This window comes from Centropristis striata, chromosome 3, assembly GCF_030273125.1.
Source record: "Centropristis striata isolate RG_2023a ecotype Rhode Island chromosome 3, C.striata_1.0, whole genome shotgun sequence".
Classification (NCBI taxonomy): domain Eukaryota; kingdom Metazoa; phylum Chordata; class Actinopteri; order Perciformes; family Serranidae; genus Centropristis; species Centropristis striata.
The window spans coordinates 6,061,468-6,079,132 of NC_081519.1; the positions used below are offsets into that span (position 1 = coordinate 6,061,468).

Genomic DNA, 17,665 nt, shown 5'->3' on the forward strand with positions numbered 1-17,665 from the left:
TGCAAATAAAACAGTGCAGCTATTTTACAGTAAACCATCCAGTAACATTGTCGTTACTTCCTCTTTAACTGTTACTGAGTTATTATGTTATTATTGTCTGACTAAGTAAATACTGAAAGTAAAAGAGCTTGCTGTCAACGTGTTCAATGATGAGGTGAAGTAATAGAGCTTGTCCGGGTGTTGTTATGTGTAATTATGTCTTGTAATGTTGGGCCGTTGTATATTGCATAAAATGTTATGAGCTCTTGTTTTGCAAGTCCAATTATAATCTGCAAAGATATAGTGCAGCTCTCCTGCAGCAAAACATAGGAACATGTTCTCTGTAATGTAGTTTAAATGTAATAATAAAGGACCAATATGTAAGAACCGTAACTAAGCATTATTAAATAAAAGTATTAGACCATTCAAATACAAGTATTCAAAGTATAACTACTCCTCACTGTGGGATGGTAAGAATAGTCCCTGTAAACACGTCAGTTGACAACTTGAAGTTATGAAGCTGGTCCAGGTGTTGTAATTACTTCATGTAAAGTTTATAAGCTCTTGTTTTGACGGATGCATCAATCTGAAAATAAAAGATTTATCACAGTTATGAGGGAAATACAATAAAGTACAGCTTCTCTGAAACAGCAGCCGTGGGGCATATTTTAAAATTATCTGTTTTGATCTGAGGGTTTATCTCTCCACCAGGTGATTCTCTGATACACTCCTTAGACTAATGGTGTAAGAAACATTGATTTAATAAAGTATGACAATATTTTATTTTATGAAACTGTAACAATTCTTAAAAACACTGTATTGACTTTCAAACAAAAGTATACATGCAAGGATTCATAGCAGAATGTTGGATTTTTTTTTTCATGCATATGGTGGTGTGCTCATTGTACTTTGAAAAAGAAAATCACAATACAATGCATTCCTTACATTATAAGACCCAATAAAATGCTTTACCTTGGAGCAGGATGTTGTCTATACATGCCAGTGTAGTTACCATATAGAATAAAGAAATCACAAAGACAAAAGAGGCACAGAGGAAGATATGAGTGAGTGTGAAACTGTAGCCGTGGGTGTTATTGTCTTGACAGCTTGGAAAAAATGCATATGTGCATATTGATGAAATCCTGTTTTAACTGAGTCATTTCAAATATGAAATCTACAGTATTGCTAAAAAAAATCTGGATCAAATCTGCTTAGTTATCTGATTTTGTGTTTAAATGAAAAACCTGACATGTTTAAAAAGGAAAACACAGCATGTCTTTGATGAAGTCAGACGTATACATCAGTGTACGCGAGAGCAGCTGAATTTCCCATAAAATATTTTTATAGCCTTGCTTTTGTATATTCGCGGTCTGAGGATACTGGTGTATTATTATGTCTGCATAGGATGTTTGCAATACAGCATGTTTTATGACCGCTGCTTCTATTTATGTTCAGCATATTTTCTGCATTAAAATGTTGAATAGACTCTTGGAGTGAGTGAGTCCTTCCTTATTGCTTGACCCGAGGTGCTCGGATAGTTAAAACTTTATTGCAGGTTTCTGGTGGTGAATCCTGCAGTCAGAGGTGGTGAGGACACTGTCTGACCACGCTGCTGCTGGCAGACAGCCAGGCAGCTATTGAAGGGAACATGATGATCCCGTTAATTATAAAGGTGACATAACACGAGTGAACCTGATTGTGCAAAACCCACAGGGATGTTATCAACCGGCTGAGTAATCTTCTGAGCTATCAGTTATCGGAAGAAAGTAGGTTTCACACACTTTTATTAGAACATTTTATTAAAAGGGGAAAATAGTACAGAAACAGCCTGCCCTCACCGTGCACCAACATTAGAAGAAGAAAAAAACATAAATATTTTTCAGAAACTCATCAAGGCTCCAGCTCAGGCAAGGATTTGTTTGTTTTCCCAAACCCTCGTCTGTACTGCGGTGTAGCTTTGTTGGCACTTCCTCCAGTTTTGTATGCGTAAGTGGAGGTCAAAAATGAACTCAGCTGACCTGAGCTGAACTGAAATGCATGAATAGATGTCTATATTGACACACAGGCCAAGATGTTGTCTTCCTTCCTGAAACATTGTGAACATCTTGTTTCTGTTGTGGTGAAAGCAGCAGCAGCCTGGTGAGGACGAAGGAAAGTGAGATGCTAAAAGGTTAAATCAACAGTTTGAAGCTGTTTAATTTAAATACAATAACATGCCTATATAGACTCATTACTCATTTTTGGAGCTTTAGAGCCACACACTGCCTGGGTAAGATGTCATTAGTGGCTTAAAAGTATGTTTTTCTTTTGTTAAAATAAACCAATAAATTCTTGATAATTGTTTTACACATTTACTAAATGTTGTATGAAGTACTAAAATGTGACAGGCAGTTGCGAGAATACGTCTGTGTGAATGAGTGTCTTGGTGTAACGAGAAGCACGCGGGTGAGTTCATTCAGGGATACAGGCTGCACAGTCATCAGGAAGTGAAACAGAACAGAATGTGCTGTACTAATCTGATTGAAAAACACTGCCCTGAGTGGAGGCATGAAAAAAAAAGGATGTTTCATTTAAACAGCTAAAAGGAGAATCCTATGGCAGCGGGGGAGTGTACAAAGACAAGTACACCAAGCTTTACTCTTCATTTGCTGATATAAAAGACAAGTGGTGAGTGTAAGGTTAGGAAAGCAGTGGCTCTCACACGAACCTGCACACTGCGTCTAAAATAAAGCTGGGCAACATAATGCTCTTTGTTTGTGTTCTAGGCATCCGTGTTACGTACATGAGAGTAATCTCCTGAGTGATCCCCTTTATCCCTGAACTTTTGCCCCCTGAAGCAAGAGTTTATTACTGCGCTGTCTGCCAAGGATCCTAAATAAATGATTCTTTGCTGTCTCTGATAAAAGAAACACGATGAAACAGTGACCAACAGGACAAATCTTTATTTTGTTTGCACTTGAACCTTAAATGACCATGGTATATGTTATATTTCTGTTTTGGTGCTCATTTTATTTCCTTTGACAATATGTTATGATGAGTTAACTAAATACATAAAGTGAGTGGGGGAAGAAGAATACTGCTGCATTACAAGAAAAGAAAATAATTACAATTTTACAGAAAAAGTACAATATTGCTATCATAAAGTGCATTTAAAGAAAATTGAGTTAACTTTTCAAGGGAGATGAATGGGGCAAGTTTCAGAAAATATACTTAAGTGTGATTTTGGTTGAGGTTTTTTGTGTTTGTTTTTGGTTTGTTTACTTTGGAGTATGATGGTACTCAGTGTACTGCTATATTTGTATATTCAGTCAATAGTGATTGCTGATAGTTAATAGAAAAAAAGAAAGGTGATTATGGCCCCTGTCAGTGCTAGGAGTGCAATGTTAGTTTAGTATTGTCTTAGAAGTATTAATAAATACTGTTGAGTAGTTTAACCTGTAACGATGCATTGTTTCTAATGAGCTAATCAGCTGGTATCATTTTCAGATAAATGTAGCAGTGTAAAAAGTAAATTATTACCATCTGAAATGTACCAAAGTAGAAGCATAAGGTGGCAGAACATTAAGTAACTGTATTAAGTACAGTTCTTGAGTGAATGCACTGAGTTAACTTCAACTGCTGACTGTGGTTGAGACAAAAATATGCATATGTTTGGAAAGGTCAAAAGGTTAGCTGAGGGGTTGTTTTTGTTTATATCTTTTGTCTGAAAAAGTGATGCATTATATTGAACTGATGACTTAAGAGTTGATTAATCCTACAATTGATAAATATTCCTTAACTGGATTGTAATGCTGCAATAAAAAAAAAATATATATAATGTAACCTTCACAAGAGTAGGATTTTATTGCCGGATTGTTGTATTAGACTATACTAGTTTTAGGAGTACTTAATAAACAAATGTGTGTTTATGTTTAGCTGATATAACACTCATAAAGCATGACATATTTCCTTAGTTTGATGTGAAAACGATGCTTTATGGTAATTTCCTCAATTTGTCACACTGTGTTAAAGGGGAGTTAAACTACTTCAGTTATTTTCTACACAATGCAGATTGATAGAATCCAAACAAAACAAAATTGAGGGAGGAAAATTGATCTTGAAGTTATTATCATTATATGCAGCTGTGGGGTTTGTCAGAGCCTGAACACTGAGGAAAGTGAAGCCACTGTCACCAAAACACAAACATGAAAATGAAAGTGAACTTACTGCTTTCTGGGCGAAAGCCTTTCGACAAACCTGTTCTAATTGGTGGTATTATTCTTCATTAAACTATCTGGCATCAGTCAGAGCAAGTCTATTACGTGGTAATTCCATAGTAAGCTAAAATGTCAGACAGTCATTAATCAAAGCAGAGACAAGTGTGGTAAATTGCTTGATTACTACTTTCACTGCTCACAATGGCAGTCCCAGCCCTATCCAAACATATTATAGAGAGACATCTTGAGAAACAATGACTGCAAACAAGACACATGATAAGTTTGGTTTACAAAACAAACCACATCATTATTGCCTCCAAAATGTGTTTGATTAACAGCTATATTTAGAGCTAGTGTGGAAACACAACAGCAAGATGCACACTTCCAATATGTAAAAAAAAAGAAAAGAAAAAAAGAAAGATTAGATAAATATTTCTCTTGTCTTGTGTCTGACTTTACAATGTGAAGAGTTCAGGGTCAGATGGGTACAAAGGATTCCGTCACTCACACCCCTTCCCCTGAGTGCGCCTCTGTACGGGAAGTGTACATGCAGTGTCTAACCACCCACCTGAACACTTACAAGGGGTCGTTTGTGGTGTTGAGCAATAACTGTCCTGTTGATTTACTGATGTTCCCTGCACAGTAATCACTACATGGCAGGCAGTAACTGCTAAACTGCAGGAATACAGTTTGTGTTTCCTGTCAGCGTGAAAAATAACAGCTACATGTTGTACTCTCCGCTTGATACATTTGATGTAGCATGACATAAATATGGCAGTGAATTTACTATGATCTAAACAGTGACTGGATATTTACAGTTAAATCTCAGTAACTTAAAGCTTCTTATTCCTCTTATTAGTGGTGAAGGAAATACACCTTTACATGAGTAAAAGGACCAATACAAAATGTAAAAATCCAAGTGAAAGCAAAGGCTTATGATAAGCTAAATGTAATCAAAGTATGAAAAGTAATTGAGTAATTGAAAAAAATTGGCACTTATAACTAGAGTTGCAAAGGGGTGGGGAACTCTCAACCTTCCATGGGAAGTTAAGCTGGGGAATATTGGAAATATTGAAAAATTGAATTATGGAACTGTATGGGAATTTATGGGAATTAACTGGAAATTGGGGGTAATTTAAACAAACTGTATCATATCCAAATATAAACATAAACATTTTGATTTGTCATTAGCAGACATCCATGCAAAATAATACAATTAAAAAACATGACATTTCAACAATTTTATCAAGTTTTAATTATTTTATTGAACAACAAAAACATGAATGTTGAGTTAAATACTCATCCTCCCTGACCCCACCCATTCAAAAGTTAAGTAAAATGACCCCCCCCTCCAAAAATCCCCAAAAAGTCAAATTCCAAATGTAACTATATGTAGTATGTGGGCTCAAATGTTTGGCTTCAATAGTCTTGTGCTCTGGGCTCACAAGTGTGGTTCAGAAGAATGCCCAGGGCATGTAGGGGGCGTGGCCACAACAGCCCTGCAGTAAGCAATGTGCTAGTGCATTATGTATATAAAGTCTATGTGTGCATGTGATTCCCTGTTAAGGGAACTTAAATATAGTTGAATAACTTGTGAATAAATGTCTGGTCTATTCCTATAAATCCCTATTAATTCCCATGGAAAGTTTCCAACTTTAAAAATTCTAGGACTTTTGCAACCCTTCTTATAACCGATATAATAAATATTGTAATTAACACTAAGATAGGAATTTGTTTTAAAGGGAACATATTGTGCTCATTTTCAGATTCATGCTTGTATTTCGCATTTCTACTAGAACATGTTGGCATGCTTTGATGGTCAATTTTTTCTCAAACATAACAAATTTCACTCGGAATTATAATGCAGTTAAAGCATCAAACAGTGTAGAAGAAGAACATCCTCATCCCTGAAGCACAAACAAGGTTTGAAATGAAAGTAATCGATGAAAGAAGTATATAATTGAAGGTAGAGGAGAAAACAAGTAGACAACATTTCTGTCTATAATATATTTTCTAGTGTTGCACTGATGTAAAGTGTGTAACTGTTGCAATATCATTGTACAGTGTACATTCAATACATAGTGTACATTAAGAGTATTGTTTAGAATTTTAATGGCTTTTAATGTATTTTGTTCTTATCGCTTCTGTTTTGTGATTTATGTGACTGAGCTGCTATAACACTGCAGTTTCCCATTATGTTTAATTGAATACTCCATCTTTCTGTCTGTCTATCTGTCCACAGAGTGCAGTGGATGGTTATGGCGATGGTAATGGGAGAAAATGTGCGTGGAAAGTTAAAGTGGCTCACTTTGAGGAGGACACATAGTGTTAACTGAATGATGAGGCTATTACAGCCCATACAGCAGTAGACTACACAGGCCTTCTATAAAGAATGTAAAATAGCCGAGATTCTCTTAATTTGTGTCAGAATGTCAACACTTAGTTTGCATTAAGCTGTTCATTTACTTTTTTTGAAGGAGTATTGAACTATCTGTCTCTTATATAAATGCTAAGTATATTTAAAATGATTGTAAGAGGAACTTTTTGATCTGTTGTGCACCATATTTTGAAAATAAATAAATAAACTGAAGTAATCATGCTTCTTTGGAAAGAAGCAATATGTGGTCTAGTTCATTTTTTTTGTTTCAGGCATGATGATTCACTGTAGTGTATTGTGAGTGTTCCCACTCCGGTACACTAGATGGCGCTGCGACTTTAACAGTGGTTTGCAAAGACAAAACACAAAGAAGACTGGCAACATAAAAGCCAAGGTGCAATATTAAACTTTTTTTTCCCAGACAAACAAGCATCATATAACAATGGTCTAAAGAACAAAAGAGGGGAAATAAATAAGTAAATTAAAATAAAAAAGAGAAGTTTAAGGGTTCTCTGTAAGTTTAAGTTCCTCTAGTTTTAAATAATTCTTCTGCTCAACTAATTACAATGATATGGAAAAAATGACATGGCTTGTTTTGAAAAAAATATGAATTACCCTTTATCAAATTTTGGGGAAGTGATATTGTGTAAGTTGAAAAATTTATCTTGAAATACACTCTGTGAAGGTAGGAGATTTATCCACAACTGTAACAAATACAAATAATTTGCAATAAAAGTACAAACAAAATAAAAGTAAAAAAGGTTAAATATTCCTATTATACTCATTTACAGAGTCCCTAGTTATTTACAAAAGCTATATGTGTATCAGCAGTGAAATAACTTAAGATTGTGTGTTACAAATTTAGCAATGTTATTACTTTGAAATGTATTAAAAAAAAACAGTTTTCCTTATGTCACACAGGCACATGTTCAGGCGCCTGCCTGCAAAAATAAACTTCAGCTACAAATTAACCTGAGGATTTACAAATGTACTCGCTGTCATGACAGAGACGTTCTTTTCTCATACACATCTAACAACAACAACAACAACCCAGACCTGCTTTCTTAAACTGCCACTCTGCCATTGTAGATTGTGAATTTTTGCCTCTTCTAAAAGCTGCTCACAATCAAAGATAAAAGGCTAAAGCAGTGGTTGTGTAAGCGTATGTTTAATCACGACTCACCAGGGACACAGTGCACTGATGTGCTACAAACTGTTGAAATGTTTCTCAAGGTTAGCATGTGGTAGCTATCACAAAATGATGTTGCAGCCTCACAACCCAAATTGTTAGAGCATTCGTAACATGAAATCTGCGTGTGTATTCTTGGTTAAGCATCCAAAACTAGTTGGCAGGTCAGTGTGGTCAAATATTAACCTAACTGTTCTCATATGAAGAGGATGCAATGTCAGAGTTACAGTGCCATTCTGTGCTCTGTGTTTCATTGAGAACTGCAGCAGCAGTCCGAGAGTTGGTGGAAAAGACACTCAAGTTGTTGGTCCATCACCTGATATTCAAAAATAGATAAATCCTAAATTAATGTGTTTTTTTAACCACATTCAACTAGGATTGTGCGGTTAAATGATCATCTCTTACCTGAGGCTCTGATGAGATTAAAGAGGAATTGGTACATACACACAGCAGCTCTGACATCATCAGAGTCAACATGGTAATGTTGATGACAAAACCAGCCACAGACAGATACCTGAAATATAGAAAAAATGACAACTTACTAGATAATATATTATATTTTTATTTTTATTAGATATTTATTCTGCACTGGAATTATACTCCTTCTTTAGACACTTTATATTTTAGTGTATTTTTATTGTATTTTTATATTTTATTGCTTGAAGTATGCCTAGGTTGTTCTTTTTATTTAATTGTGTTGTCATTGTCCCTGTGTGTAATGCTGCTGCTACACTACACATCTATAAAACCTGCTACTTAGTCTTATGATATTAAACAATGTTAACATGAATATTGTTGCATTCTTTGAACCAGAACACACATGGACAATGGGCACTGTAAAGAAACTACAACTATGTTTGTAGTAAATACCAAAAAAGGGCATGTAAGTGCACAATACATTCAAATTGTTGGATACTTTAATTACATAGCTGATTATGTCCTGATGTTCATTTTCAGCTAACAGCTGAAAATGAACATCAGGACATTCTGAAGCAGCTTTGTTTTTGAGGTCCTGGGTGTACTGGTCACCTGGAGATAGAGTAAAACACAATTTCAGTCAAAAGGTGCATTTTATATCAGTTTAATGTTATTGTTGTGTTCAGTGGGCACATGTTAGTCAGAGATATACTGATAAGGAAGCATTTTGCCAATTACACTCAATTTGAAAGATGGTCTGGAGACATAAAATAACTAAAAAAGACACAACAAAAGACACAAAATGACCAAAAAAGACACAAAATGATTGAAGAAAACACATAATAAGACACAAAGACACAAAATGACTATAAAAGACACAACAAGACACAAAATGACAAAAAAAGACACAAAATGACAAAAAAAATTACACAAAATGACCAAAAGTGTTATGCTAAACACACAAGAGACAAATAAAATACAATGACACTAGGATAAAAACCAGAGTTGGATGACAGGATCACACACAATCACAAGATCACATTTATGTTTTTTTTCTTTGTTTCTTTTTGGTTCAAAATGTTGATCGAGTAAGTCAGAAAAAAAAATCAATTATTATTAGGTCATATAGTTGAGGTTGTGCTGAAAAAAAAAAAACAAAGCAACATGGCATTTAAACATTTTTTAAGTGGTGTATCAAGGCAGGATGAAAAGGATTCAAAAATGGACTAAATAGCCCAAGACTCCATAGAGTTAACTAGCAAACCTCAATTTAGCTCCAGAGTCGGGCACATAGGTCTGGCACCGTAGATATATATATATAAACAAAGCATTTCTTATATCTCTATGTCTGGCACAGCCTTCTCTTTGTATTTTAAACCGCTTCCGGAAACGGATCTCACAAACCGGATGTAGCGTCGACGTGTATATCTACGTATGGCTGCTCACAAAGTTAAGCTAGCGGCTAAAACGGTCGGTGTGCAATCTGCCGCTAACATTTTTTGACGAGCCGCAGATACGAAAAAGGGTGAGCTACATGTTTTAAATACGGTGATTTTCTTGATCCCTTTCGCCACCGTGTATCTTACAACGTCGGTTGGTATGTTGCTGGGCGTAGAAGTAATTTATCTTACCAACAGTTTCGTCGTGGTGAAAGAAAAATGCAACCTAGTTACGGCATTCTCTGTTAGCTAAAAGAGCTAACGTTAGCCTTAACGCTCGCATGGCTGATCGGCGGGGGTTGGGAATCTTGGTCAACATAAAGGTTTAATAGCTAGAGGCGTATTTGTCTGGACTTTGCAGTGGGTTTTTTTTAATCTGGCAAACCTCAAACTCACGATGAGTCCGAAAAGAAAGTCCAACGACACCCGGGTTATTGCGCACAAGCTAACAAATCCCAAATGCTTTGGTTGCTAGCTAGCATTAGCTTGTATTACAATGTGCGAAAATTAGCTAAACATTAGCAACATTTAATTAAAACGACATAGCCAATAATCGAGTCCAGTTTGTTGCCAGAAATACACGATTGGCTTTCCATTATCAGGGTTCATACGGATGCTTGAAATCCTTGAAAATGCTTAAATTTTAATGTTGTATTTTCAAGGTTTGAAAAGTGCTTGGATTTTGGATGAAGTGCCTGAAACTCCTACTGTATTTCTCTTGCAATCTGACTATAGATAATCACATGTTTAATGAAAAAAATAATAAATTGAATATTGAGATTGGCAAACTGTACTTTGGGATATTAAAAGTGTAAAACCATCGCTGTCGATATGGTTGAGTGAAATTACCCCTTTTTGCATGTAAGTACTCATCTAAAACATGCAAATTACAACCGTTGTAAGGTCCTGGAAAAGCTTGAAAATGGACCTTGAAAGTGCTTGAATTTGACCACTGAAAATAAATGAAATCTGGAGCTGCAAGCTACCAATGTATAACCTTAGCCAAACACTGATACCGGGGTTTCTGTCAGCACATTGACGCTAAATTGTGACAGTTGCTTGGATTCATTTTAGACAGAGACGATGCTTGTGGCTGTAACAATTTCTTGTTTGTCTTTCGTTTCAGGGGCATCCAGTTGTGGGAGTTGAACAAGAAGATATTTAATTTTTTGGCAAAATGAGTAAGTTTTACTTTTTTACTTCGCTTGAGTGCTTGATTTTAACCTTCACGGCAGCTCTGAACACTTCACGGTGTTTCATAGAGGAAATGGCCCAGGTGATAAGCCATCTAAGGCCTGATCTTGACACACCCATTTTCATTATCACTTTATTATTAATTAATTTATTATAGGAACCTGGACCCAGTTATCCTTAAAGGAACATTATGGGGAATATATCACATACCAAGTTGGCCATATATAACACATTTATGATGATTTTTCAAAAATGCTACCCCTAAATGTCAAAGATATGAGATGTGGCATATACATTACAATGGGCATTTATGGTATTTGTTTATATTTCTTATTTTAAAATAACACCTTTTCTGCTTACAGAAACACAAATTTGCCTTTTCTTTGCATTTCCAAAACATTTATCAATATATTATAATTAAATTTGTTTTATTAATTAACAAAATAATAATAAATCAATAATAAATAAAAAACAAATAACCATTTGCCTTTGTTTGCATCTCCATAACGTATATCAAAATTCTAACTTTAATTTGGTCGGAACAAGTTAAATGCAATACAGGACATTAACAGATTAGAACTGTTAAATGGGTTTTAACTTAGCCTCTTAACAAAAAATAAGCTTTTTGAAATTGGCTACTATTTCAAATTTCTGTTTCCAGTCACACCCACATTTTTGAGAAGTCACTTCTTGTCAAAGTCACATGACCACCACACCGGGGTGTTGAGTATTCATCGCTTAGGGATTTAATAAGTTAAGGTGAAGCTTAAAGCTGAATATGGGGGATTCTAGAAGACTTAAACTGTTTGTTACACAGGTGTCACCATGGGTTATTATAGGTTAATAGCATTCAACACAGAAGTCACCGTCGTGAATTGTATGGTATTTGATGTGAGAAATTAAACATTGGGAAACCCCATGCTACTTAAATTATCCTCAGCATTTAATGAGTCAATATAATTACAGCAGGACTAGCAGGTAGTCGACCACTTTAATTATGATTAGAATTAAATAATTACTGACAATTATAATGTTCACTGTGAAATATTGCAGTTATCTGCACATTCTGCAAGAAATTTAAGACTACTATCCTACAAGTGGTCATTAGAGATTTAAAAATGAGCTACTATGTTCCTGTGTTTTTGCCTTCAATCGGTTTGGTAGCTTAGTAACTTAGTTGTAAATTGTCCTTGTATGTTGTTCTGTTTAAATGTTTGCAGGTTTTACATGACGCAATGTGAAATGTATTTCATCCATTGCATCACTATCATATTGAAGTTGAGTGTGATAGGTTTTTGTGTAAAGATAATTTTGATGAGAAGTGGTGGTGGCATTTTACACAACTTAACACTAACTATTTTTATTGCAATTTGATATTTTTATGGTGTTTACAATTTTCATGCTGATTCCATGAAACTGATTTTTAACTTTAAGCATTTCATAATTTCTGGTTTGGTTAATTCTTGCAAAAAAAACCTTTTAAAAATAATTTTTAAAGCATTGTGTAAGAGCAATTAACCTGACTGACAGCACTATTAAAAACCAGTTTCTCCACATCCAGTCCTAATTAAAGAGTTAACTTGGAAAAACAAGCCTAACTTACGCTGAACCATGTACTTAAAGCCCTCTCCTGCGAGGCTTTCGCTCTTTTTAATGGTTAACATTCTCTCTTAAACAGAGCATGGGGGTGTGCTTAATAGTTATACATTATCTAATACTCTGGAAACCAGACTTCCAACTAACCAGCTAGCTTACAGTAGTTTGGATACTGGCAATATAGCAATACATTTGAATTAATTTACAGTTTCAGACAACAAATGAGACAAAAAATAAGCAAAGCACACCAACTATCTCTCTGAGTTTACTTGTTCTTTAGTTTAGTTGTTCTACTATTTACCTTCTCATTTTGGTGAGAAGAAGCCAAAAAGAAGCCAAAATACAAAGACGGGGTTTTCATTAAACATTTTTTAAATAAGATAAATGTTTGTGGTTGTTATAGGGCCGGGACTAGATTAAAAAAATTAGAGTCTTTGTAGTCATTGTAGTTAATTAATCGCATATAAATATTTCACTTGAGAACAGTGAGAAGTAATTTTTTTCACATGGATTTTTAGTATGCCATTGAATAATGACTGAATACATAAGCTTAAGCAACAAAAATATTCTTTGTGGACTTAGTCACCCTCGTCCTCAAACCAGTCAACTGGCTGAGTGTGGGTTGGGTGTGGGTCCTTGTACTTGGAGTCGAGCTAACGTCCACGCTAGCTACCACAGCTGATATATGTTTTGCATTGAGGTGATACTTGAGGCTCGATGTGCTGCGGTGATATGCAAATTCCTTGTTGCATAGCTTGCACACAACCACGCTCTTATCGACGCTTCCATCCGTTAGTTTTTGGTAATAAAATTTCTGTGTAATTAATTAATCTATGATGGGTGGGCTGCTTTCATCATTTCACTCCATGTTTGTCTCTCTCTCTCTCTCTCTTTCAGGCCAAACTGAAAGTTTCCCCCTTGACTGCAAGGTTTATGTTGGAAATCTAGGCAACAATGGAAACAAGTCAGAGATTGAAAGTGCTTTTGGGTACTATGGTCCTTTAAGAAGTGTTTGGGTTGCCAGGAATCCCCCAGGCTTTGCTTTTGTAGAGTTTGAAGATCCCAGAGATGCATCTGATGCTGTGAAAGAACTGGATGGAAGGTAACTCACAGATGTTTTTATAACATGTCCTTTTTGCTGTGCATGTTTGGTTTGGTGTTTTTTTTGCACTTGTGCTTCATATGATGACTTTTTTTTAGGAGCATGTGTGGCTGTCGGGTGCGTGTCGAGTTATCCAATGGGGAAAAGCGCTCAAGGAGCCGTGGGGGTCCTGCAACCTGGAGTGGTAGACGCCCTCGTGATGATTTTAGGCGGCGTAGTCCTCCAGTCAGGCGCAGGTATGTATCTTCTACTTGATGTTTCAGTTTACTGTTTTATTTACACTCTCATTTGCAGTGGGTTTTCTTTTAGCAAATGACAAAGCATAATTACATTCCCCCACACACTGTAAACATGCATTTGGTTTACTCCATCGAAAATATTATTTTCTCCCAAACTGACGAATAATCTGATATCTTTTAGATGTTAGACCTTTTTTAAAGAGTAGTCAACTTCAAAGCCAAACCAGGTAGGAGGATGTACGATTGGTTGCCACTATAGCCTAAATTTAATTGTAAGTAAGACGTGTTGGTAAAGCAAAATTTTTAGCACACATACAAAATGAGTTCATCAATGTGGATCTGACTGTTTCACAATTTGATATTTTGATGTCACTGCCTTGTGTTTTAAAATGTAAAATTTCATAGATTCAAGGGTATTCTTATCTTTGCCAGTTTTACAAAGTTTGACACAATTCCAAAGGCAGCTTATGTCACACACTATTTATTAACTCTTAAAACAGTGTCTGTTTTAAAAAAAAAAAAAAAAGCAAAAAAAAAAGACCAAGCTCTACCAGAGTGGTATTGCTTTACGGGAACATCTTAAGAAGCAGTTTGCACTTCACCATCCATCAAACATTTTAAAGGTACTTCCTAGAATAACTTTATGCAGGTGTAAATTTTGTTTTCTTTTTCTGAGTTCAGTTGCCATCTATTAATAAAGCTGACCCCCGTTGCAGAGTCACCACCACGCTTCTCACCATCTGAGTCAGTCAACTAGTCTTCTTTCAGCATCATGTGACTGCTGACCAGGGAGCCCAAATCAGCTTGGCTGGTGTTGTCACATGACCAAGACGCACCGCCAGTCGTCAGGTTCCACCAACCTTTTGGTTCCTGAGCATGCAGTTCCCAGCATCCTCCTCTTCTTCCTCCAACCTTAATCCAATCGACAGAGGCCCACTTCACATTATCAACCAATCGGCGTCTTTACTCACTCTATTCTCCACACAACTACTGTATCAACCGGGACAGCCCTTGGCTTACATCCCTTCCCATCTTCCCCCCCCAAAAAAAGGCAATGAAAATCTACAACTACCCCTTCCAACCAGCCACCAAGCAACTTCATATCTCCAACATTTGCATCATGTGGCAAATCCTCTCTGCAATTCGACTTCCCTCACCATCAGTCTGGCTTCCTTGCGTCATTTCTATCTTGTCCAAATGCCCCAAAATAGTAAGTTGCTTTTATCCTGCTCTTTGTAGTTTGTATGCTTGATCTAGCTTTCAAGGGTGCTTAACAGTTTTCCCTCAACAATTATGTTGTCAAGAGAAAGTTCAGTGCAGTGCTGCAAAAAACTAAAGGACAAAAGTTGTGGTTTAACAAACTTTGCCATCAGTCTTCCAATTCCAATTTGCAAAAAAATAACTTATCAAATGTTGGTGGTATAATTAGGCTACTGAGTGCATTTTCATGGCTCGACATTAAGCCAGTGTGAGTGATAATCTTTGGAATAAAGATTTGTTTTTGTAGCTTTTGTTGCGCTCCCCATTTTCCATGACAATATCCTTTCACCTTGACAGCCCCAGCTTCTTAATTAAAAAAAACAAAGTTGTTTTGCATCAATCTTTAGAGCCAACATGTAGGTTATTCAGTCATAAGAGCTTTCAGTGATCCGAGATAGGGCCTACATCCAGGTTTCTTTGAATTTAAAAGTGAAGACAATCAGAGTCTCTGTTTCTGATCAGGTCCACCATGAAGAACAGTTTTCTTTATTGTGGACTTTCTGTAGATTATTTTACAAAAATGTATACCTCCTGTGTTTCAAAGAAATTGTATAGCAGCCTTGCAGCAGATAGCAGATTTAAGAACATGTTTTGCCCACTCGTCATCATTTTTAAGCTGTAAGATGTTTTGGTTGACTTGGGCAGGCCTTAATGTCGAGCCCTGATTCTGTTCTATATTCTCAAATCTGGCTCCATGATTGATGCTCATTGGCCAAAGTTTCCTTATACTGAGTTGATCTTGATGCAGTTCATGGATGCAAATGATCCTTCTATTAACAGACAAGGAACTATGTGTAACCACGTTTCCACGTGTAATCCATGTCTCTGAGGATCAGGAATACGAAAGGTTTCATTAGTGAGAGAAAGGTTAAATTCTCTTTCCTAATTTTTTTTTGCTTCATTTTTTTTTTTATACCTCACGTACACTATAGGAGAAGGACCCGCAGTCGCAGCAGGTAAGCTTGGGACAACTGTTTTTATTTATACTATGGGTTTGTCGATAACTATTCACAATATTTGTGATAATTGCTTTTTGGTTTGGATCACCAGGTCTCTTTCAAGAGAAAGGGACAGATGCAGACATCGATCTCTGTCCCGAGACAAGAAGGGCCCAAGATCTATCTCACGGTCCAGGAGGCAAGTTTAGATTTTGAGTTATTATACTGTACTATTAAGACTTAATCCTATAACAAGTATTTTTATTTACAGTTAAGTGCTAATTCATTCGTGTGTTTATTTTACAGTCGTTCCCGGTCTAACGGGAGAAAATGAGGACCTAAAACAATGGTTCATCTGCAGGAACTTGCTATGGTTTGGGAAAAAAACAAATTTTTATAGTAATGTTTTTCTTTTCTCTGGGGTTGGCCAAGTTACATATTGTGTAATCGCAGTCTGTTGAAATTAACAACAAAGGACTGAAGTCTTTTTCTGCTAAAGCAAATTCTGTCTTACCCTGCATGTTTTTAAATGAAATACTGGATTTAGTTTTACATTACCATCCTGTTTTTAAACTGTTGAATTAAAGCTTGTGATGTTTTTATTTGTTCTTGTTTGCTATTTTTATTATTGGTTGACTCTTCAAATACTGGCAGTGGGTTAATATGAGATGCATCACCAGTAGGAGTGTACTTAATAGAGACAGAAATCAGACTGACAACAAACCTTGTTCAATACTGGTGCTGTTATTTGCAGACTCTTAGAAGCCAAAACATCATCTGTAATTCTGTATTTTATGTGTCACTTTTGCAAAAAAAAGAAAAAAAAGGCTTTTATTCCATTCAACTTTGCTTAACTCTCTGAGCTCTGATACTCTGTGCTGCAAACACAACTTATTCAATAAATGGTTTTTCAAGGTTACATCCTCTTTTTGTGTGTGTATTTCCTTTCCTTTAAAGAGACTCTTAATTCCAAAATATAAATGACATTTATTTCCTCTTGTGTGTAGATCTATTTATACATCAAGATTTGTTTGGTGTGTTTCCAAGTACTTGAGATTTCGGCTGAAGAAATGGCTGCCTTCTCTCAAATATAATTTGACTGTAAGGCGCTTCACATGTAGTGCTCAAGGCGCCAAACAAATATATTTTAAAAATTCCTCAATATCTCTGGAAATCATGACCCAGTTACTCATGATAATCAAACTTTGAAGTGAGCAGTTTGGTGTAGGAACTACTTTCTTTTTTAGTATAGTTCAAAACACCCTTCTAGTTCCATTATATTCAAGAGAAGGCAGACATCCCTGTCACTGGTATCCAACATGGCACCTCACATCAAAACAATGTAGACTGAGAAATGCCACTCAGGGACCCCTTGTCTATCATTAAGTATTCGTTGTCCATTCAGTGCATAACACATACTGAACACAATAACAGACATTTATGTAAAACCAGCATTTTGGATTAATTTTGAGCGATGTTCTGTTTCTTTTAGATAATTTTCACATTAATTCTTGGATTTTAAATATTTTAAAGGCATACAGGCCTAATGTTTTTTTTCATCTATAAATCCCAAGTTTTTACTCCCTGATGCTTTGACTTTATAGTTTTAACTTTTAATGATGGAGGTTGATAATGAAGGCTATGTTTATCAATGTAAATTAATGAAATGCTGAGATGTAGGTCAATATATGTATATATATGTATTTTTTTTTTAACCCTTTGATGCACAACATGGGTCA

The 17,665-nt window shown here is 35.8% G+C and overlaps 1 protein-coding gene across 2 annotated transcripts; it reads left to right on the forward strand.

Annotated features, from left to right (window-relative positions):
* Positions 1–9,533: 9,533 nt before the first annotated feature.
* On the forward strand, positions 9,534–16,845 carry srsf3a (serine and arginine rich splicing factor 3a). Of its 2 annotated transcripts, XM_059329370.1 has the most exons (7): positions 9,534–9,683; positions 10,724–10,778; positions 13,285–13,489; positions 13,588–13,725; positions 15,921–15,944; positions 16,039–16,125; positions 16,233–16,845. In XM_059329370.1, exons 2-7 carry the CDS (start codon positions 10,775–10,777, stop codon positions 16,258–16,260), a joined length of 486 nt encoding a protein of 161 aa, XP_059185353.1. In that variant the 5' UTR covers positions 9,534–9,683; positions 10,724–10,774; the 3' UTR covers positions 16,261–16,845. The 2 variants fall into 2 exon arrangements, with proteins under 2 accessions (XP_059185353.1, XP_059185354.1); XM_059329371.1 differs by lacking the exon at positions 15,921–15,944.
* The last annotated feature ends 820 nt before the right edge of the window (positions 16,846–17,665 follow it).

Excerpts from the sequence above, each read along its gene's own strand:
- srsf3a (XM_059329370.1), top strand. Across the intron at positions 13,490-13,587 it reads GTGAAAGAACTGGATGGAAG|GAGCATGTGTGGCTGTCGGG; the intron begins GTAACTCACAGA and ends ACTTTTTTTTAG. Across the intron at positions 16,126-16,232 it reads TCTATCTCACGGTCCAGGAG|TCGTTCCCGGTCTAACGGGA; the intron begins GCAAGTTTAGAT and ends TTTATTTTACAG.